General features: G+C 36.7%; 1 protein-coding gene across 14 annotated transcripts in view; it reads left to right on the top strand.

The window, feature by feature from the left end:
• The window catches only part of PROM1 (prominin 1), a 60,958-nt gene that overhangs the window by 29,926 nt on the left and 9,140 nt on the right, over nucleotides 1-21,892 (top strand). For all 14 annotated transcript variants that reach the window (XR_010439992.1, XR_010439999.1, XR_010439998.1 and 11 more), the window contains 14 exons: nucleotides 3,275-3,395; nucleotides 6,077-6,140; nucleotides 8,423-8,512; nucleotides 9,845-10,062; nucleotides 10,496-10,570; nucleotides 11,746-11,809; nucleotides 13,537-13,696; nucleotides 15,678-15,830; nucleotides 16,639-16,762; nucleotides 17,168-17,271; nucleotides 17,694-17,778; nucleotides 18,601-18,747; nucleotides 19,017-19,088; nucleotides 21,341-21,433. Coding sequence is in view for 5 of the 14 variants with exons in the window: in XM_064711822.1 (XP_064567892.1) it covers nucleotides 3,275-3,395; nucleotides 6,077-6,140; nucleotides 8,423-8,512; nucleotides 9,845-10,062; nucleotides 10,496-10,570; nucleotides 11,746-11,809; nucleotides 13,537-13,696; nucleotides 15,678-15,830; nucleotides 16,639-16,762; nucleotides 17,168-17,271; nucleotides 17,694-17,778; nucleotides 18,601-18,747; nucleotides 19,017-19,088; nucleotides 21,341-21,433 (1,570 nt within the window). In the remaining 9 variants the exon portion in view is untranslated. The remainder of the gene's footprint in view (nucleotides 1-3,274; nucleotides 3,396-6,076; nucleotides 6,141-8,422; nucleotides 8,513-9,844; nucleotides 10,063-10,495; nucleotides 10,571-11,745; nucleotides 11,810-13,536; nucleotides 13,697-15,677; nucleotides 15,831-16,638; nucleotides 16,763-17,167; nucleotides 17,272-17,693; nucleotides 17,779-18,600; nucleotides 18,748-19,016; nucleotides 19,089-21,340; nucleotides 21,434-21,892) is intronic.

Raw genomic sequence — 21,892 nt, 5'->3', positions numbered from 1 at the left:
CAGACAGGATTTCTAGGGGGTGGATTTCTTCAGGATTACCATCTCAGTGTATGTTCTCCAACTTCTCCGTCTTTCTTAGTGCACCAGATATTCTGGGATTCTCTCATTGAGCCATTTTTTTTTCTTTTTTTTTTTTTTTTTCCCCTGTCCTTGATAAGGAAAAATGGTTTCAAACTGTCTTTCCTTGGCTGGGAGAGACAGGTTAAATGCCCAGTGGGGACAGTATTGGTAGGGGAAAGACCCTGACTGTGGAGCTTGCAATGGACTGTGTATCTAGGCAACAGCTCCAGAAAACTCCAGGAGTGTGGGGATGGGTTTTCTTGTGTGTCAGGATGCAAGTTCACACTGACATACATGTGCTCTTAATGCAGATTTTAGAATATCTCAGCCAGTAGATTTTAAACACGATGAACATTTCTTCACACTTTTCCACTGATGTAGTGCTCTGGTAATTAGAATGAGATTTTAGACTCAGCTTACTGGAGTGGTGTGTACAGGAAGTGTAAGTTTGGGGATTTTTCTTTCAATTTAAAAAAAAGGCTTCAACTGGATCTGCTTTCTGCAGGTGGGGCTTAAGTGAGAAGTACACTTTCCTCAAGGAGGAGTATAAGAAGGAAGTCAGAAAACCTGTGATTATCTGTGCAGATGTTTGTCTTGATAAGCCTTTAGGGTGTCATTTTCCAGAACATACACTTTCTGTTTGAAATATTCTGTATAGATTTAGTTAAAAATACATGCAGTTTTTTTGGTAGTTCACAGCTTTTATACATGACTGTTTCCCTACAAAGTAGGATTCTATTGCTAAAGAGCAGAGGATGTAGAAATAATCTATCAAATACATAGCTAAGTAGATTTGGTATTCCAGACTTATGTAAACAATTACATTATTTTCTTCAAATGTTAACTGAAAGTTTAGGGACAGACCTGCTATTAGATTTTACTCACTAGTCATCTGCAAGCTTAGGCAAGGATGCTTTCTCTGGGAAAGAAATGTAATTTCAGTAGATTTTGTACATTATAAAGGCAAGGGAGGAACGTTTGATTTTTAAGAAAGCATAAATTGTGATACCAAATTTGCTGGTGGTAGAAAATCTCCTGGTTATTGCATGGAAAAACACATAGTCAGTTTTGTGTGCCTCCAAGAGGGCTTGTGTTATAACCTTTTTTTTTGAAGTAATGGATGTTCAGGAAAGCCAAGTCTGGAGGAAGGAAGTGGTGTTTGGCATCTTGGCAAGTACCTCATCAGGCTTCACATTTGTCCTCTTGGCTTTGTAGGGTTGGTAATACACATTGTTCAATACTATAGTATCTGAATTGTTCAGTCAATAAAATCTGAAAGAATTGGTGGAAAAGTTGATACAGAAATCTCTGTCAGTTATTTTTTAAAATTCTTTATCTGGTAGTGAGGAAGGGGCTATTCTTCCAATATGTGAATGAGCTCAAGGTTTCTATTTTGTGACTTGAAATTTTTTGCAAGCTCAGCTAAAGGAAAAGCTTGCAACTTGGTTTAGTAAGATTTGTATGCATCTGTGAAACCTGGCAAGAAACTTGAGAGTGGAATATTGGACTCCTGAAGAATTGTTAAAACAATTTTCTTAACCTGTTACAGAAGTGGCATGTCCTTTTTATTCCTGCTTTATGACTTTCTCCTCATAGCTGCTTATTGAATGTTGACTGAAGGCTCAGTTACATAATAAATAGATTTTTCCTCTCATGTTGTGTGTTTGTTTAGTTACAGTCAGAATATAGTCAGAGTACCTTGGCTGCTTGAAGTATCTATCTTGTTTCCTCCCACTCTTTCCATTTAGGAAGCTGAAGAGAAAGATGTGCTGAGATCTTACAAAGTAGTTTTGTTAGCTCCAATTGACCTTTCTGATCTCTGAGCATAGAATCCAAAGGATAAAAATGCTGTCTGTCTAAAGAATGAGGATGTGGTCATAAACTCTGAGACTCAGAGCAATATACATGTTTGCTTTTCCTAATACCTTGAGATTGTTTGTCTTCTGATTAACAAAGAAAATCTAAAAATATTTTGATAGCAATTGCCATCACAGAGTGAAAAGAAATAATATGTTGCCTGTATTCAAAATTAAACTGTTTACTATGCTTGTCATAGAATTATAGAATGGTTTCAATTGAAAGTTACTCAGTTCCTTGGTATTTAGGCATTCTGAGTTCTCAGTCCTTGAGAATGGTGGTAATAGTGTTTGCTTGAGTGTTGGTCATAGTGGCAATTTGCTGTAGGTTAAGTAGGAGGATAAATGTGTGTGTCCTTTTGTTCCTTAGTGACTTCTGGGAGGTTAATTAACAGCCAGTTTTGAAGACAAAACTGTGAAATTTTGAGTAGAGAAGCTACAACTTTATGTCAGTCTCTGTCGTCCTGTCATGAATATTTTTGGATATTGAAAGAAATGGTAATATAGGAATCCTAATAGATCTGACCTGTAGCATATAGTCCTTCCATTTCTCCCTGTGAGCTGCTTTGAAATTGAAATTAGAATTTTCTAATTGAAATTAGAATTTTCCCTCAGAAAGTGTTTTTCAGAGCAACAAATCCTTGCATATGTGACCAGTTTTATCAGGAGAACAAGCCTTTACGTTGTTTGGAAAAACAACATAAAGATGAAGGTTTGGTATTGATTCACTGAAGAAGGAGATGAGCATCATAAATCAGAGTGATGAACAATGAAGAGTGATCAAATATAAAATAATCATCAGTGCTGAGAAGAAGTCTAGCTCATTTTCCACCTTTTGTTTCAGTATCAGAAAATGCATTATTTTAGCATTAATATAAAATATTTGTGTGCTTTTGAAAGATCCATGCAATTATGTAAATAAATTGTGTTATTATGAAGTCATCAAATGAAAAATACTGCTTCTCACAGTTTACTGGCAAGCATTTGTTTACAGCTGTGTCAAGGTTCATGCTACTTGTAAAAGAATCTAATGTTTCTAAGTCTCATGCAACTTACTTAGGCTGTATACACATTTTCTGACAGTACCCATGCAAATGGAGTAGTGATTGTACATTATTAACTTCACAAGACTTTGGGATTACGTTGCTTTTCCTTTCTTTTTTTTTGAATTAGTAATGCAATATTGGCCCTTTTGGCTCAGTCTTACAGTCTGCCTCATGGTGTATGTGAGAACCTGTAATAATTTATGGAGACCTTTCTTTTGATAATATTGTCTTTTTTTTGGTGTAATTTTTTGATTCTGCCTTATGTTAGAATATGCACTTATACTAACAAATTGTTATCTCTATTTTTTGTAGTGTTGGAGTGCTCTGTGCATATGCTGCCAACCAGCATTTAACTAACCAAGTCCGAGGAGCAAAGAAACTGGTTAACAGTAATTTTAAAGATCTGAAAATTTTCCTTAACGACACTCCAGCGGTAAAGAACTTTTTCTTTAGGTGGAATGAGGGTGGGAGGGAAGAGGTCTAAATGAGAAACACTGAAGAAAATAATTCTCTCTTTCTGTATACCAGCAGTATTTTCTTTATTTTTTGTATGTCGGTCTCACTAAGTAGAATAAATGGTGCAAGGTAAGATGTTTTCACACAGCAGTCAGTGCTTGAGAGTTACCCTGGTGGATCAGCATTGCTTGAACAACTTCTGAGCTGCACTTGGGGAGTTAGCTGCTGTGATGCTTGTAGGCCCTTTTCCTCCTCCTGAACTAGTGTAGATCACAAGCAGTGGATAAATAATTTGGAAAAAAAAAGGTTTTAAAAGAAAAGCATTAAAAAAAGTATGACATGAAAACTTTGATTCCTTGTTGCTCTTTCTTGTTTCTTTGTATTTTGGGTGTTCTTCTATGGGCTTTGGGACAGAGCCACAATAACTTCTTTTCCAGGAATATTTTGGACTGTTTTTTCTGTAAACCAAAGTCACACTGTACCATACTGAACAGGAAAGAGTCTTTTCTTTCAATTTTTCCTTAGAGTTCCATAAGCAGTCCTCTGCATATCTTGTTTTGTGTGGGAAAAAAAAAGCTAGATAGGAAGAGTTGTAGACAATGTGCAATTCTTAGTGAATTTACAGGGGGCACAAAACGTCTGACATTTCTATTACCTTGGCTTTCATTAGTTTTAATAATTTGAATTCAATTTTATTAATCTGTTTTACTTCCATAAAGTGATTGATAAATTAGAAATAGGTGGAATTCATGCAGTTATGTGGAATCCACAAGTGTGGTAGCATCCCAGTCACAGTAAGTCTGGGGTGCTTTTCTGCTCACCAGGGCTGTGTGAGAACAGGAGACATCTTGGGAGAGGCCTCAAATGTTTTCCTACCTGAAGTTTTTCCCCAGATTTTTGTGTGTGTGGTGTTGTGACAAGTGGGTGCTGGAGGTATATGGCAAGAAGTGGAGATCATGCCAATCAGCAATCCCTCTTGAAGCAGAGTGCTTTTGGTCGGTCTGGAGCTGATGCTGGGCACAGAAGGATCAGTACAGTCACATCAGAAACCACCAGGGTCCCCTTGACAGTGTTCTGACAGTCAGGAACTTCAGGGGAGAAAATCTGTTATGTAGAAGTAATTACTTGAATAGAGGAAAAGAAAATAGACACTAGCTAAAATGTTAATAAAAACACTTAATTATTAAATTTAAAAGTGTCAAGACTTGAACACTTCTGCCAGAGGTTAGTCAAAGTCTCACTTAGTATTTTTTTTAGTTTCACTGTGGTATTATTACCTTTTCTTTTTTAGACTTGGTGTTAATGCAGTCATCAGCTGTATCTCATGAGTCATTTTGTCAGACAAGGTGCATGAGTATCATGTGTGCACACATATTTGTAAGAATTTCTTGAGGAAAGGGAAGAGCTACAATTTTTAGAAAAAAGTTCTGGTATCCAAGTAAGTGTCTGTAAAGCTCTGAAATTCGAACTGATGTCCTTGACTCATCAGTGTGAGGTGTGTACAGCACATAAGAGGATTTGAAAAAGAAGTCCTGTGTTGAGTTCATGTCACAGGAGATTTGCAGACTGTGAGTATTGAGCAATAACACCATTAGTCATACAGAATCACCTTTGTCTGGGACATTGCTGGAGACAGTGCAAAACCTTTGAGACCTGTGTCCCTGCTAAATTTTATTTCTTTGGTTAACCTAGGTAGACCAAAATAATAAATAAGCAAAAATATACCTACATCTTCTCAGTAAGAAACTCAATTTTTTTTCTCCTGTTAGAAGAAGGAGATCCACTCCTCACTTTGTCATTTAATTAGATTCACTAATCAATAGGATCAGTGTTTTGAGGGTGGATTTTTTTGTCTTTTTTTATTTCACAGAAAGTTTGAGACTGCAAACCAGATATACTTTGTACACATTTGAATCATGCTTAAAATTGGAAATCCATTTCTCAAGTGTTTTAACCATTACATCGCTTTAGCTTGATTGGGGTAGAATTCATTATTATAAGCATGCAGAAATCAATAATTTCTTCTCAAAGTTAGTGTCATTTTTCCACTTGGGATGGTTCTTTACTAGCTTTTTCTCCAAACCCAGAACTCGGTGGTATTTGAGTTGCTGTTCAACATTGTTATGGTGTTTTGGTAGAGCTCAGGTTGAGACTGGGCCAAATCCACCTGGGGGTAAGGAAAACTACTTGTGTTCAGAGCAGCTGACTCCTTTCCACAAGAGAAGCTCTGAGGGGCTGCCCAAACACAAATCCACTGGCTTGGTGAATTGTTTCAAAATTGCCACCACATCAATGCCATGCCTTTCCATGAAGGAGGAACTCATGCCAGAGAAAATCAAGTAACAGAGTTGAAGACATGGAAAACCTTATTGGCCTGACTGACTTGAAGCCTCCCTAAGGCCACTGTGGCTGCCAGTTAATATTTTTGAGCTGAATCATTGAGCACAGGAGCTGTTCCAGTTAAGTAGATGTCCCAGTCAAACACTTCCTTTATGTGCAGTTAAGCAAATGAAATATTTGGTTAGTTGAAAACAGTAGAAGGCCAGTGTTTGGAGGGGTTTGCACACATTTTGATTGTTTCAGAGTGAATATTTGACACATTCAAAAGTGTTACTTTTTTCAGTTCTTTTAATAGTTTTTTAATAATTTTCTTCTCAGCAAATTGACTACTTGGTGAACCAGTACAACACAACTAAGGATAAAGCATTGTCTGACCTAAATAGTAAGTATTTTTATTTAAAGGGGATTAGCATTGTATATTTAAAAGCTTCAATAAGATAATGTAATTAGCTCATAGTGCAAAGTGAAATTTCATTTGTGAGAATATGGTTTTCAAATAGAAGTGCCCCTTCTCAGTGGTAAATGAGACTAAAATCCTTTTCACATAATATGTCTCAGAGCTGGTATAATGCATAGTATTTCCCAAAATAAAAGTATTTTATTAAATTATTATCCAATAAGTTAGGCTAATATTTTATTTTTCTTTTCAATTTTGTAATATTTTGGAATATTTGTCCTCAGGTCTTAAAATTGGAGCCAAATATCAAGGAACAGAGCTACTAGCAGTTGTGATAGTTCCAGTGAGAGAGATCTCTGTTTATTTTTCTTGTTCTACCTTTGTCCTCTCTTCAGCTAGGACTTGAGTTATAAGCTTATCTTCTTTCTAAAGCTGCTTAATGTATTTGCCATTTCAGAACAAGCAGTTGAAGAGCAGGAGATAAAATTTGAATTAGAACTGCTGCACTTTCCCCTTCAGCACAGTTACAATATTAGGCATCATATTTCAAGCTCTCAGTAAACAAAAACAACCAGGAAACTGACTGGGATTTTTTTGTAATTTAAGATTCACTTTCCAAAATTCCTAGTAGAAGGAGCTGACCATAATCAGTACACAATGATTCAAGGTGCATTGTGTGCCAGGTGTTTATAAATGCATACAGGTTTCATTGTTGGATTGAGGAATTGTTGCTGGGATCAAACTGTGCAGTTGTGGCTTTGTGCCACTTATAATAAATTGGTTCTCATGTCCAGAATCTCTGCTTTTGTGTAGGTTTAAAATGTGTATTAAAAGTAGTTTTCAATTCAGCCAGCTTTGCATACCCTGAGGTTAATGTGTCTTGTCTATGTGAGGCTTTATTGCACATTGAATATGCCTGTGAAAGTAGTGGTAGCAGTAGGTGAGTAGTCTTCCTACTTAATTCTCAGCAGGAGCACTCTGGTCTAAAAAATAAATGTAATCTTTAAGTCTATGATAATAATAACAGTAATAATAAAAAAAATTGATGTTTGTATTTCAAGTATTAGCTTGAAGCTTCCCAGCCACTCCAAACTAAAATTTCAAATTAAATGTTTATTTGTTCTCAAGACAAATTTATAATGTTAGTTAACAGATCCTACAGGGTCTGTGATCAGAGAATCATCAAATAAAGATAACTTTTATTTTCTTGAAATATCAGAATTAAGTGTGTGACACCTGGGTACAGAAGGATTTTTTCCTAAGGGAATCAACAATAGTAGGAATCTCCAGAGAACTGCAGATGAGTTCAGTTTGCCTACCTTAAGGAAATGTGGAAAAATGTTTAATATTTGGTAGAAGTTCTCAACCCAAGCCAGACGTGATAGTGCTGACAGGAAGGGATGCTTCTGTACCAGGCAGTATTCCCATCTCATCAAAAGGAAAACAACTGAAAAGTCAGTTTACTGTGATCTGATAATGGAGAGGTCCTGGTGGTTACTTAAAGGATGTGTCACATCAGAATGTTTCACCCAGCTCTGCTCAGTGTTTCTCTGTTGCTTTGCTGCAGCAAGGTTCATTGGTTTGTGGGCAGGTGGACTGGAGGGCTTGGAGGTGGGAGGAGCTGGGGCTGTGGTGTCTGTGCTGGATGTTCTGCATGAGGGTACAGGGGCTTAATGAGCTTAAGGGATTGCAGCAGGGCTGCCTTGGGGGTGACCTTGATGCTGCTGGACACGTGAGGAACAGGGGAAAGGAAAAGAACCCACTTCTTAGTTTCTCTTGCAATATGACAGCATAGTGTGTGGTGAAAGACTGTCCCACAAAATTCCTGTCCAGATGCTGGACCACTTGAAGATAAATCGTGGAAAAAATCCTTCCCAAAAAAGAAGTAAATGCAGTGAAATGCACATTGTGGAATTTGTTGAAACTTATGTGCCTTTACCCATGTGGTCAAGTGTTCATGAATATTTTCTACCATATTTTGATTTACTTCTTTCATTTATGAACTATAGCTAGCTAAAGCAGAACTGTGTCTCTGCATTACCTTCTGTCACTTAAGTTCTGACTGTCAGGCCTTAGAAAAATCTCAATAATTTGTGTATATTTATTTATATGTATATGTATATATGAATGAAATTGTACATATATATATATATATACACACACATAATACATGTATTTGTTAAGTAAAGAGTCTTAGTAGTTTAAGAGACAGTTTAAATTGAGCTAGTGTATGATGTGTTGGTTATCTTTATCTCTCCATATTACAGATGTTGGACCTGTGCTTGGAAGCAGAGTTCAAGAACAGCTGGGGAAAGAAGTGCGTCCTGCACTCGATGCAGCTCTGACAATGGCAGGAGGTAAAGATGTACATGTTGTTGTATAATAATATTCTGTTGCCATGGTAAAACAGACACAGCATGGGACAGCTTTGTGCAGTACCATGAGTCAACTTAGCATACTTCTACATGCCTGGATATTTCTTTTAAACAGAGGATTTCACACATCTTAAGATTGATAAATACATTTAAAATTTAAATCAAAATTTATGTGCTATTGTTGATACTTAGTTTTGGCAGTCATTGAATAGGGATGAAATCTGAATTTCCTGCTCCAAGTTGCTGTCCCTTTCTGTTGAATATAAGGGAAACTAGGAAAACTGTCCTTTTAGAGTTGCATTATTATTATAGTCATAAGTATTTTCAGATTAGTCAGGGATTTTTCCTGTACACTGCCAAGATTATTATGAGAGTGTTAGCCAGCATTTCTTCATTATATCTTTGAGTTTGACATTGCTCATTCTTAGTTCTTTCTCTTTTTAGAGAAAATATTCCTTTATTATTTTTCCATTTAAGGCTTCTTTTTTCATCAATCAGATGCAGCTTACAAAGCAAAGGGAAGGCATCTATGGACTTGAGTCACTTTGGTTTTGGTTGTTTTTTTTTTTAACCCATGAATTCTCTCTCATTCACTTGTCATCATTCTCCTTTTCTTTTGCTTTATTTCCCTTATTTTTCTTGAAGTCAAAGTGGAAAGGGCTATCAAAGGTAAAAAGCACAATAAAACCTTGTGTGGTGTGAAGTGCACTTTGTTTTTGTAACTTTGTGTATTGTTAGTTGTGTCTGTGTGGTTCTTTGTTTACCGAACACCTGCTCAGTGTTTGGGATTATTTTGATTTTCTTTTGGTTGGTGTGATTGGGATGGAGTCTAAAGCCAGGCAGTGTGGAACACTCACTAATGCTTGGCTGATGCAACATGATCTCCTTACCTTTCATCTTGCAGCCATATGATTTGTGAGTTGGATTGTAAGGAAAATACTGAGAATACAGTTTGATTGATATGAGCTTTTAGTTTCTAGTGACCAAGTGTTAAAGTTCTTTACTGAATCCAGAGAAGGGAGAGGTAGGGAAAGAGTAGAAAAGAGGGAAGTGGATGAATACCAATAAAAGTAACCTGAGCACATTACTTGCTCTGTAGAAAAGCATAAGTGATATATTTTTATATGCAAGAAGTACATGTTCTGTGCTAGAATTTTCTGTGCTAGGATGTTTTCTGGGAAGGAGGCAGTAATTAAATCAGTATTTTTAAGATGATCCTATGATTTATGCATGTACACTTTCTCTTCATGTCTGTACCTATAGGCTGCTTTCTAACAAAAGTTGTTTTTTTTTTTTTAATTCACATCCTTGCAGCCATCAGAGAAACAAAGGAAGCACTAGAAAATGTGAGTGTCTCTGTAGAGGTTCTGCAGGAGGGAACAGAGAGACTTCATGCAAACCTGACAGATGTTAAAATGCACCTGAGCAACACCCTCAATGACTCTGCGTGCAATGCGGCTCAGGCTGCCTCAACCTGCAACATCATCAGGAATTCATTAGCTCAGCTGAACATCAATGCCAATTTTAGTGGGGTAAGATCTTTTAATAATATTTTTCAGACTCTCAAAGTGAGAATAAGCCCAGTAGTGTGTCTGACATTGAATAAGCCCAGTAGTATGTCTGCCATTCAGTGGCTTGGTGTGTGCTGTCACTTGTGAGATAAGTGACCTTCCGTTTTTCTGTGTTTCTAGGTAATTCCAGTCACTCTTTTAATCTTCTGTGTAGAAAAGGATAAAATGTGTGTCAAGCAGCTGTGTTAAAGTGCTGCTCTGGGCTGTGAAATAATCTGCCCTCCCAGAAATGCTGAGGGTTAAGCTTTGCTTTTGTACAGCAAAGGTTTCACAAGTGTTTAGGAAGATTCTCCTAAAGATCACTTCAGTTTCTTTACCCTCTCTCCTAACTTTGAAATATTTACTGAATTTACAAAACTGCTACTTCTGATTCAGGCATGTTTTTCCTTTCCAGTTGCCAGGTGTGAGCTCGCAGCTTGCAAAGATCAATGATGTCCTTAAAATAGACCTTTCTAGTCTGGTTCAAAAGGTATGTTTCTTGACAGATTTTTAAACTCTTAATGAATAAACTGGGATATGTGTATCACTTAACTCCCCTTGGTGTCTCAAGCAGAATTCTTTTGTTGCCACCTCAACCTGCTTCATGGTTGAATATCTCTCATTGTTTGGCCAGGATTTAACATGTGAAAGCATGAATGCAGTGCTTTGTATCTCCAGGATAAGACAAATCTAAAATGTTTCACAAGTTGTCTGCTTGAAAGAACAGTCCTTAAAAATGAAAAGACAGAAATATGGATCCAGTAGCATGCTCTCTACTTTTTGGTTCAAACTAAAGAAATAAAAAATTCCATGGTCTCTGAATTAGTCTTATTGTATTCCGGCCATCTTGAAATATTTATTTCAAATTCTTTATGTGCATACATCTGGTGCAGTGGACCAAGTATAATGGCTATTAGTAGTTTTGCAAAACTTTACACAAAAAACCCATGATTTTCACCTAGGAAAATAATGGCTTAGTTTGTGAGGCTGAAAAATATAGGAATCTGAAAACATGTGCTAGGAGTAGAAGGCACTTTGTGAAACCAAAGGCTGTATGTGGGGGTTGAGGCCCCTTCCTGCTTCTGCATGGTCAGGCTTACAGGGAGTAAGGCTTCCTGTGTCCACTGCAGTGGCTTGTCCTTCCTGACAAGTGAGCTGCTGAGCTTGGTCCCCATAGTGTGGACCCCTTCTTTCCCCTTCTCACTGAAGAAGGCATTGCAATCTCTTTAGAGGCAGTTGGATTTCATTGTTTGTAATATGGATTTCATGTTTGGAAGGCATGGACTGGGAAACAGGAGGTGTTAGGCTGGTGCAGAGTAACTCCTTTCACTTTGTGAATCTTCATATTTGTGTTTTTGGCTTTTAGATGAGCTATAAGATCTGACAGGCAGCAAAGTTTGAGATCTGTGACTGATTCATGTGTATTTAAATATAGAATTTTTTTTTTTCCCCCAAGGAATATTCTGGAGATCAAACTATAGCTGAAATATATTTAGAGTTTTGCTTTTACCTTTTCTAATATGCAGTGATAAAACCATGTTTGTCTTAGTATTACCATGTACATTTTAGTATGTGTGTACTTTTGATCCTTAAATAAAAGGGAAAAAACCTGCCAACAATTTGACTAGGAGAAACATGCCATAATTTTTAATGTGTTTTTCTTAGGGTTATGCAGCATTTAATGATACTCCAGACTTGGTAGTGAATCAAACCAGGAACATTTTATCAGGTGAGAACAAACTATCTTTTCACTTTGCCTCATGTTTTTATTTTCTTTTATTGGTAATATATTTTTTTTGGCTAAATATCATTAAAAATGAAAATGTGAAATTTTACAATTTTTTAAAATTTGGTGCCAGGGGAAAAAAACATAGAAAGCATTTTTGTCATGATGAGAACTCTAAATTAAATCTAGAAATAGACCATGTGGTATTTTATTGAGGAGTTTAATCTGTTAGGCTTTTTACTGCTCAAGTAATGAGAAATCTTGTGATCCTCACTTCACACTGATGCTTTATTTGGTTGAAAAACTAATTTTCTTTGACCAATGTGTTTGTGACATACTTAGGAGTGTGATGTTAGGAAAGATGACCCCCTCCTGCTGCTGAATTAAAATGTGGTAGATGGTGAAGTGAAAGTCAAATACGCCTTTAGGATAACTGAAATGGTGTCTCAGTTGTTTTGTTACTTAGGCTTTACACTTTTTGCTCTTTGCCTGTTCCTGTATGGTAGTATAGCATATGTATACTAATCTGTTCTAATTTTTATTCTTTCATTGTGGACCTGTTCTGCATTATATATAAACAGCTGTTCCTTGTAAGTTGTTCTGGTTTGTTTTTTTTTTTCTTCCCCCCCTGGGCAAAATGTAGCACTGTATACATACAAGCATAGTGTACTGTGTGAATTTGCCTGTAATGAGCCAGTTTTCTAAAACTGATATTATACTTTTTGTTAGGAAATCTAGGGCAGCCTTACTCATTTTCCATATCTGAGATGTGTAAACACAGACAAAACATCATAATTTATCTATTTATAAATTGTTGGGGCTTTGTTTGTATAAAAACTGAATTTGAGTTACAATTTGCATTTATCTATTAACTTCTAAAACAACTGTGATTTATTACATGGTTGAATTTGAGGAATAATCATCAAACAGACAAAGGCTTGTCCAGTTGTGTTTTGAGAAAGAAGGAAGTACTGCCTACCACAAAATTACAACCTGTAGTTACACATCCTGCTTTTTTCAAGTATGTTTCCAGTTGAAGGATGGGAAGAGCATAGAGGAACTGCATTTTACACAGAGACAATATGAATAATAAGTGAATTAATCATGTCTTTGTATATCTAAATAGTATCTATCTAAACTGTAAGTAGAAGGTAGCATTTCAGGTCATAATCTGAGGGGAAAATAGCTTAATGGATTGTTACCTCAGGAGTGTTGCTGACTAATTGGAATGAGTTCATTTAAGTAATCTCTTTTAATAAGATTGAAAATAACTAGTATAGATTCTCAATATAGGCAGTTCAATTTCTGTCACAGTGTTGTATTCCCAAGACATGAAGTTTAAATAGATTCTGTTCTTCTCCTTTGTAAACTTGGTGGCTAATTGTCTTGCTCAGTGTTGACATTTGCAATATTGCATGAAAAACAAGATTTAGGTTGGCTAGATAAAAAGTGACACTTTCATTATAATGAGAGGAAGGAGGAAGATCTCTGGCTCAATGTCTGCATCTTGAATCATTAAACTGAATGCTAAAACAAAGTGTGCATTTTGAAATGCTGTTGTGCTACTTCAAAGCTTGATGCTTTTGTTGCCTGCTTGTGTTTTCCTCACACTTGTCTTCATGGCTTGCTTGTTTCATGTGGCAAATGGCTTAATAACGTTTTATAATGCATAAATGGAATGTGAATTTCCTCTAAGAATCTGTAACAGTGGAATATGTTTGTTCTTTTAGACATCAAAAGTGTGCTGGAATCCATTGGTTCAAATATTACTACCTTCACAAGAGCACTCCCTGTTCAGAAGATTTTGGCAGATTTGATGGTGCATCTTACACAGAGTGAGGCATATGTTCAGGATTATTTTCCTCTAGTGGAGCAGTATGATTTCTACAGGTATGTACAAGAAGTAAGGCAGGACTGAAATGCTATTTGTTGTTAGTACTTTGTATTATTTTAATGTTCTGTAAAGGAAAGTAAATGGGTAATGATGAACACAGTGAAAGAAAGATGTATAAAACAGTTGTTTGTAACTGGCATTTTGATAAAAGCAAGAAGCACAGCTAATCAATAACTGGATTGTATAATCAGTAACAGGATCAATAACCACCTCTTGTTTCACCACAGAGCAAGAGGTGATTTCTGCTCTGTAGCCCTTCAGGTCTTTTTCAGGAAGGATAGATGCAGGTGGATGTCAAAGACACAACACCCAAATGAACTGATTATTTCATAATGCCAGGGTTACCTTTTATCTAGGTCTTGTTTCCATTGAGTCTCTGGTGAATTGTGAGGGCAGAGGACCAGAAAGGCCTTGGAGCCAATCCATTGTTACTGCACCTTTTGTAGTGCAGAGCAGGAGGGGGAGGGATTCTGCTTCACACCTTGTAAATCCTCGTGCACCTGTGCTTCTCCCTACTGGCCTTTGTGATTGATTGTACCTTGAGAAAAACATCCTTCTTGAGACTTTTTGTTTCTTACAGTTGAGTAACCTCATATTTTGACTTGTAAAACTTTTCATTTCATACCATCTGTCTTGGTCCAGATTTCCTCATCTCTGTCCACAAGCTCATTAAATTCTCCCTTACAGTTTATTTGATACTTTGGTTGACTTTATAATCGATATTTGTTTCTGTGTTTGTGCCATAATTGGTTTTAGTGCTACAGAATGTGTGTTGCTGGCTTTAATGCATTGATAAATAAAAGTGAACAGAAAACTGAACTTTTAGAACCTTGCATAGAATCTTACCTTTAGCCCATTTCTTATCTGACAGTTTTTGTAGTGAGCCTTAGTTTGACAAATTTATTGATATTTTCATTGAAGCTCATATTGCATTTAATCAAATATATTGTTTTATTCTGCTACAGGAGAATATATCTCATCTGTATGGCACTTAAAAACCTGGTTTGTCAAACCTAACCTAACAGTTCTTTAAGTACAAATGACACCAATAAGCCTGTAGTTGCCCAAATTACTTTCGATCTATTCCTTTCTTAATTACAGGTGCATTATTTGTAGTTCTTAATAGGTATCCTTTTATAAATATGCCTGTCAGCATTTATATTTTTCTTTTTATTGTCTGTACATGCTCATTGCAATAATTCTTTTACAGATTTTTCTCTACAAAAGTACAGGGAAGAGAAAAGAGAACTTTAAAAATAAAAGCTGAAGAAGTGACAACAGAAGGGAAAAATTAGTGCAGAGGGCATTGGGAGAGTAAGAAAGGATAGATGTGTAATGTTTAATAAATGGATATGCTCCAAATACCTGGACACATAAAACTGTTACATGATGTAATTGATAAAAATGAAAGTTCATTTCCTATCCAAGATTTTTCTCCTGATCGAGTTTCGTTAGCTGTTCCATACATTGAAAGCAGTCCAGCCCAGACACATAAAGCCTAGGTTTTTACAGCCTTTAATATATTTATTTACAACTGCAAGCCTATGCAAAATTGTTAATAAGTCTCACAGTAAGAGCAACTATGTACTTCATGACCAATGGCTAGTCCATATTCATAAATTTCTCCATTTACTCATGAATAAATTGCTGATGAACATCTGCTTTGAGTAATTGTTTGCTCCACTTGGGGCACTTTGACGCTTCAGTCCAGTTCACCTGCATTACCTGGGGAACACTCTGTTCCTGTGCTGGGTGTTCCCCAGTCCTTCAGTAGCAGCTGAGTGCAATCCAGTGCCTGTGTGCTGGCCCAAAATACGTGCTAGTGTAGCAAATATGTGTATCTTTGCTGGCACTGGTTGCTCAAACAGAACCACAAATGGGGCATTGGGGAATATAGTATTATTGCATGATGTCTCCTGAAGGTCTCAGTGTGTTCTTCATGTGAAAATAACCAAGAATTTATCTTTTATTCCATAGATGGCTGGGTTGTCTCATTCTTTGCTGCATGTTGGTCCTGATTCTGGTCTTTTATTACCTTGGATTGCTGTGTGGCACCTGTGGGTATGATAAACATGCTTCTCCAACAACCAGAGGCTGTATCTCCAACACTGGAGGAAACTTTCTTATGGCGTAAGTTTCACTTGCCAGGGAAAGAGAAAGTAAAGGTAGAAAGTTGGTTTGGTTGAGTTTTTGAAGGACGTAGATATGAAAATTTGGTTTGTTACCTAGGTGTATGTGCTGAGAATAGAAATAAATATTGATCTCACACACTTAGATTGGGGGACTTGGGGATTTGGAGTTCTTCTTTCATTGAGGATCACAGCTGAAGGATAAAACCTCTGAATTTACCATTATAAGGCAAGTGCTGTGGCCAATGAATTTCTGTGCAAGTCCCTTTGGAAAATGAAAAAATGAGAGAATTCATAACTTTCTAGTAGACTTGGAACATTTGTTCAGTTTCAAAAAAAGCCATGCAAGGAGACAGGGAACACTTCACCTTCTGAGAGTATTTCTGGATGTTTTAAGTTGAAAAGTGCCTAGGAGTGGTTTGATGTCATTTCTGCAGGGTGCAGGAGAAGATTGCATCTGAAAGTCTAAAGCTTTTTTGAGAGCACAAGATAGTTGAATTTAAAAAAGAAAATTGTATGGTATTTTGTCCCTTAAATATAATTCTTAAAACAGTTTGCATGCCCAATGCTAATGTGAGGTTCAAATGCATTTTAGCTGAAGACTTTACAGGGCTGAAACATTTAAGATGTTTCAGAGGGCAAGAACATATTTGGAAAACAGAACTATTTTAACCATCAATCAGTTTTCATATTTCTGTAGCTGCTGTTAGCTTCACTGTTGCTCCAAGTATGTGTGTGTATATATATGTGTGTGTGTACACCATGTGTTCTTATAAAGCAAAAACTTACTTACTCAACTTTTTTTTCAGTGGTGTTGGATTCAGTTTTCTTTTCTCCTGGGTGCTGATGATTGTAGTGGTGCTCACTTTTGTCACAGGTGGAAATGTAGAAAAATTGGTCTGTGAGCCCTTTGAAGATAAAAATTTATTCAAGGTGAGCTTAATCGTGTTATTAAACAATTAATAGAATCCCCATGAGTCCCAAAGGTCTTGTCCTTTGTTCTGTATGGCATATCATTCACTTGAAGTGAATTTGGATCTGGTTTTACTTCCTCCTTACAAACCAAATAGAGCCATTCATCCTTTCTTGGTTTAATTTGCTTTGCTGTGTTAATACTGCATGCATGTCTTCCTTTGGAAACAGATTTTTCTGATTCAGTTGTTCCTTGGTGATGGGGAGCTTTAATATTCACTTTATGCTCCAAAGAGTTTGAATTCACTGGTTTTGGTTGTATTTTACTTAGTGGGTGATAAGCTTAGATGTGTTAAAAGACCACATATGAATAAATACATAAAGAAACTTGGAATTATAGTAACATTACTGAATTTTGTCTTCTAGGTTTTGGATACACCTTACTTACTAAATAAGCACTGGAAAAACTATCTTGCTGGCATCATCTTTAAAAATCCGAATGTTAACTTGACTTTTGAAAAAGTGTACAGGTATTAGAGTTATGATTAACATTTAATTCAGTTATATTTAACTATTTTTTATTTCATTCAATTTATGCATTCTGGTTTTGTGATATGTTCTGTGCTTTGTATTTCGAGCACATCAAAATATTGCACATGTTCCAGAAACATTCTGATTCTAGTGATTCTCAAGCAAAACCAATTTTAACCAAGTTAATAGAGATAGCATACTACTGTATGACAATATTAGTCAAGCTAGTTGATAAAATACTTTGCATCTTTCAGAAATTGTAAATCACTTCTCCTGTTGACTGAGCTTCAAAAAATATAATCAGTATTTTGTTTTCTAAAGGTTTGATTTTCTTAGAATAAGAAAACATTGTTAATCATTCTGTTAATACTTGGTCTTCAAGGTGGTTTTTAGGCTTATCTGTGTATTTGTATTCTTTCAGTGATTGCAAGGAAAACAAAGGAATTTACACTTCCCTTCACCTAGAATATCTATTTAATATCAATGAGCTTTTAAATATTAGTATGGTAAGTAAAGAAACTGAATGAGTGCATGATTCTGAAGGATGTTGGCTCTTGAAACACCATATAGCATGTCTGGGTTTTTTCTGGGATTTTGGTTTTTACACACAAAACATCCTACAGGGAGGCAAGAGCTGCCCAAGCTAATCTGAGGAAGTTGCTTTACAAATAAGATATTTTTTACCAGTCTCAGTGGGTCAGGGAAGATTTTCTGATGTGCTTTTTTATGTGCTGATAATGACATTTGTTTTAACTTTGAAACTTGTGTGGAAGGTTGGATTCTATCTTCCAAAGACTGCTTATGGTGTTCAGTGACAGTTTTCTATTTATATAGACACCTGTGTGGGTGTGTTATCCTCTGATTCCAGTCAGGTTTATGTTGATCCAGGATATTGTTTACCTTGGTTCTAAGAATTACTCTGGTTTGGTTGGAAGTAGTTGGGGTAAAATAGTATTTAGAGAAGTCTCATCCAGTCCTGTGCCTGTCCTGGCCACAGCTGAGATACTGACTTCTCTAAGTTTCCTTACTGAGGGCTAGGGGTGCAACTTGATATTCTTAAAGGATAACATTTCCTGGAGGGATGTTAGTTAAAGCAGAATAGAAGGCAAGTAATCTGTTGATATGAAAGAGACAAAGGCAGGTTAGAACTTGGCCTGGTGGATTCTTTTCAAATTCATTGAATTAAACTGATGTGAGCAAAAAAATCAATGTGTGCTTCTTCATGGAAATGAGGAGTCAGCAAAAGCACAGGATGCTTTGGGCAGGGGCTATAGAAAATGTGTTCTGGTTGCAAACTACTTTTGTACATTCTTTTGTTTCTTTCTCAGTATACAGAAGATGTAGCTCTTAAAATTGAACATATTCAGATAAACCTCAGCAAAATCATTCTGCTGGATGAAATTGGGAAGGAGAATCTTCTGAATTTCAGCTCTTCGGGAATAGATGGGATAGACTTTTCAGCATATTTGACAGAGGTGAGACTGTATTCAACTACAGACATGACTGGGACAAAACATATAATAAAATGTTTGTTTACCAATGGACAAAGCAGCAAAATCTGCTTATGTGTGAAACACTATGTTTTGAGGGTTCATACAAGCTGGGGAAAAAAGTACTGAAGATGTTCAAGTTAATAAATAAAAAATTAATGAGTAGACAAGAGTAGGTGATATAGTTAAGTGCAAACTGTCTGTAAGTAAAATAACACCATACTCCTTTTCTTACTGCTCACATCTTGTTTCAGATCAATAAAAGTGTTACCAAGGTTGATCTTCTCTCATTTGCTAATGATTTAGAAGCAAGAGCAGATCAGCTGGTAAGTACAATTCAACAATATAATAATACATAAAATATATAATTTATATACCTTATGAGTATAAATACATAGCAAGGTAGACTTTACATGGGAGAATTTCTGTACTTCAAACATTTACTCACGTGCTGCAATATCATGTAAGGAAAAATATTGCAGAACAGCAGGAGCTGTATTTTAAATGTTGCTAATTATTGATTTTTGTGTATTCTTTCCTGCTTTGAAAATGTATTTTCTTAAATTCCACTCTTTGCTTGGGCAGTGAGGGGAATGCTCCATTTCAGTATTTCCTGTTACATTTTAGGGTCCCAGTTGGAAAAAAAAATTGGTTAGATGCAAAATTAATACTGTGGCAGCTTGTAAGGACTGTAATGAGAACTGGAGCTCCATTGTGGAGGGAAAATGCACAAAAGAAACTCTTATCTGAAGGGCTTTGTGAATGCAGGACAGTGGTCAGAGGGTATTGCTACAGCATTGCCCACCAATGAACCTGCAGGTGGCCCAGATCTGTGTTGGCAGTGACTGTTCAGTTGATCTGTTTGTTGTGCATGTCCAGGTCAGGTCATGCTCCCTTTTCAGAATGAGGGTCATGGTTTGGATGAGCCCAGGACAGATTTCCTGCGCTGCAGTGCAGGAGGAAGGGTTATGTTGCACATGTGCAATTGCTTGGATCACTGAGGGATGATCAGAGTGAGACCACCTGGTTGGGAATATATCAGATATCCATCCCTCCTCAAGGAGGAGGCTCCTGCTGTGTTTGCTCTATGTCTTGCATCATTCAGTCATGCTTGTTGCTGGTTTTTTTGTTGGGTGAAGGGTTTTCCTGCCACTCATGCACTCATGTCAAGGTTACACAGCTCTGGGTTTGAGTGAGAGCTGGGGTTCTTCAAACATAGTTCCATAAAGGAAAGTGCATTGTGCTGGTAGGTTGCTTTCACTGTTTTTTGTAGAAGACTCTTAAGGAAGAATCAGACTTAAGAATAGATCAGACAGAGTAATTTCTTCATATAAAAGAAAGAATTGTGTAAGTAAGTAAATGTGTTCACTGTTCCAGTGGATGTTTTTATTTCTTCCTGTAGCTGCTATCTCGTGTAATCTGTGAGATGTCTTTTAAAAAGAGGCCAAAACCCCAATAATACAATGTTAGATTACTTTAAAAAATGGTACTGATTTCCAGTGATATTTTATGATCTCATTTTTTTACTAGTGATAGCTCTTAGAACCAATCAAAAAAACCCCTAAAAACTTATGGAATTAATTAATTTTGAGTGTCTAGTTTGCATCTTTTGGCACCTGACACAAAACTGAATGTAGCCTTTTAGACTGAAGGTAGCAAATTGAATAAAACCTGGATCAAGCCAAGGGGTCAGAGTATGGAGGAGGAAGCAATACAGCCAACATATGGTGTTAGGTAAATGAATTCACTCAGTTCAGGAGATGAAGCATCCTGAAGCTGCTCAGTGACCCAGCTGAGTGCTCACATGAACACTTCACAGGAAGCAAACACATCTCTGAGCACTGAGGTCTGCCATTGTTACACATCCAAAATGGAGTTAGCAGTGTGTATGCAGGGAACCAAATGGTTTTGCCACGAAAAGGAAATGGAAAATAAATTTTTATCTAAGAGTAAAACCAAATTTTATAGTATTTTGCAATGGGCATGAGCTCCAGACAAGCATTTGGACTTGAAAATCAGAGCAGAAACTCACATCTTCTGGCTGTGAGGTGGGAGCCACAAAAATAGGAAATACCCTTCACAGGTGCCTTCCCAAGTGACTGGCTGAAAATACTTAAAATTCTGTGCCCCTCAGAAAGCAGAGGGTGCCTCAGGGTGTGATGTCCACATTTCCAAAACAAAAGCAAGTAGCCATGACTGGGAGATGCTTGTCCCAGCTGGGGTGCAGTGCTGCAGGGTTCTTGCAGTCAAGTTTCTGGTGAGTTCAAGGGAGATGTGCTCACTCTTCTGTATTTAAAATTACTTAGTGCATGATGTGAAAAATCTCTTCAGTTAAATCTGTCCTGATAATGTTGTAGCCAGATAAGCAGGGTAGTATATTTGGTTTGGTTGCTGAGGTTTGAATTATTAATACAGTGGGGTTTTTTTTCCACCCCTTCTTGTGTTGAGGAATTCAGTTTGTCATACCCCATTTTTAGCATGAGCTGTTCTGGAGTGGATGTGTGACTTTCATTGTTTTTTGCTTTGTTGGAAAGCTTTGAGGTTATTGAACAATAGTGCTTAATTGCATTTTTTGCAGCCAAAAGGAGCCCTGGAAAACGCCTTAAAAGGACACGCAAACAACATTCGAATGATTCATAACCAGCAAGTTGTTCCACTGGAGCAAGCTATGGTAAAACATTAAAGCAATACTGAAACATACTTGTAGAAAATGCAATTCTCTAAATATCTTCAAGAGGTTAGGAAGCTGGACTTCTATAAGCACAGGTTGTGTCAATGAAAAGTAATCTGTCTGAAGTATATGTTTAATAAGTTAGTTTTTTTACTTAAAATGCTGCTGTTTTATAATGCTGCCTAAATTAATGGCCTTTTCCCCATTTTTTTCTATAGCTATTTGTGATTATATATGAATAGAAGAAGAAGCAGGGGAGAACCTTACAAAACTCTTAACCCTAAAGCCCCCATAACCACTCATTTTCTTTTTTTACTTGTCAGTGGTCTTCAGTAATAAAAGCTATTATCACTTTGACACTATTTCTTGGAGTTAGCAATCACCTAACAGTACTGGAATTGGAGACTCCTGGGAGTAGTATGTAGAGCCAAAGTCTTTTTTATTGATGCTGTGAAAGAT

Source organism: Zonotrichia leucophrys, chromosome 4 (assembly GCF_028769735.1).
Source record: "Zonotrichia leucophrys gambelii isolate GWCS_2022_RI chromosome 4, RI_Zleu_2.0, whole genome shotgun sequence".
NCBI classification, from domain to species: Eukaryota; Metazoa; Chordata; class Aves; order Passeriformes; family Passerellidae; genus Zonotrichia; species Zonotrichia leucophrys.
This window is presented reverse-complemented; position numbering and strand designations above follow the sequence as displayed.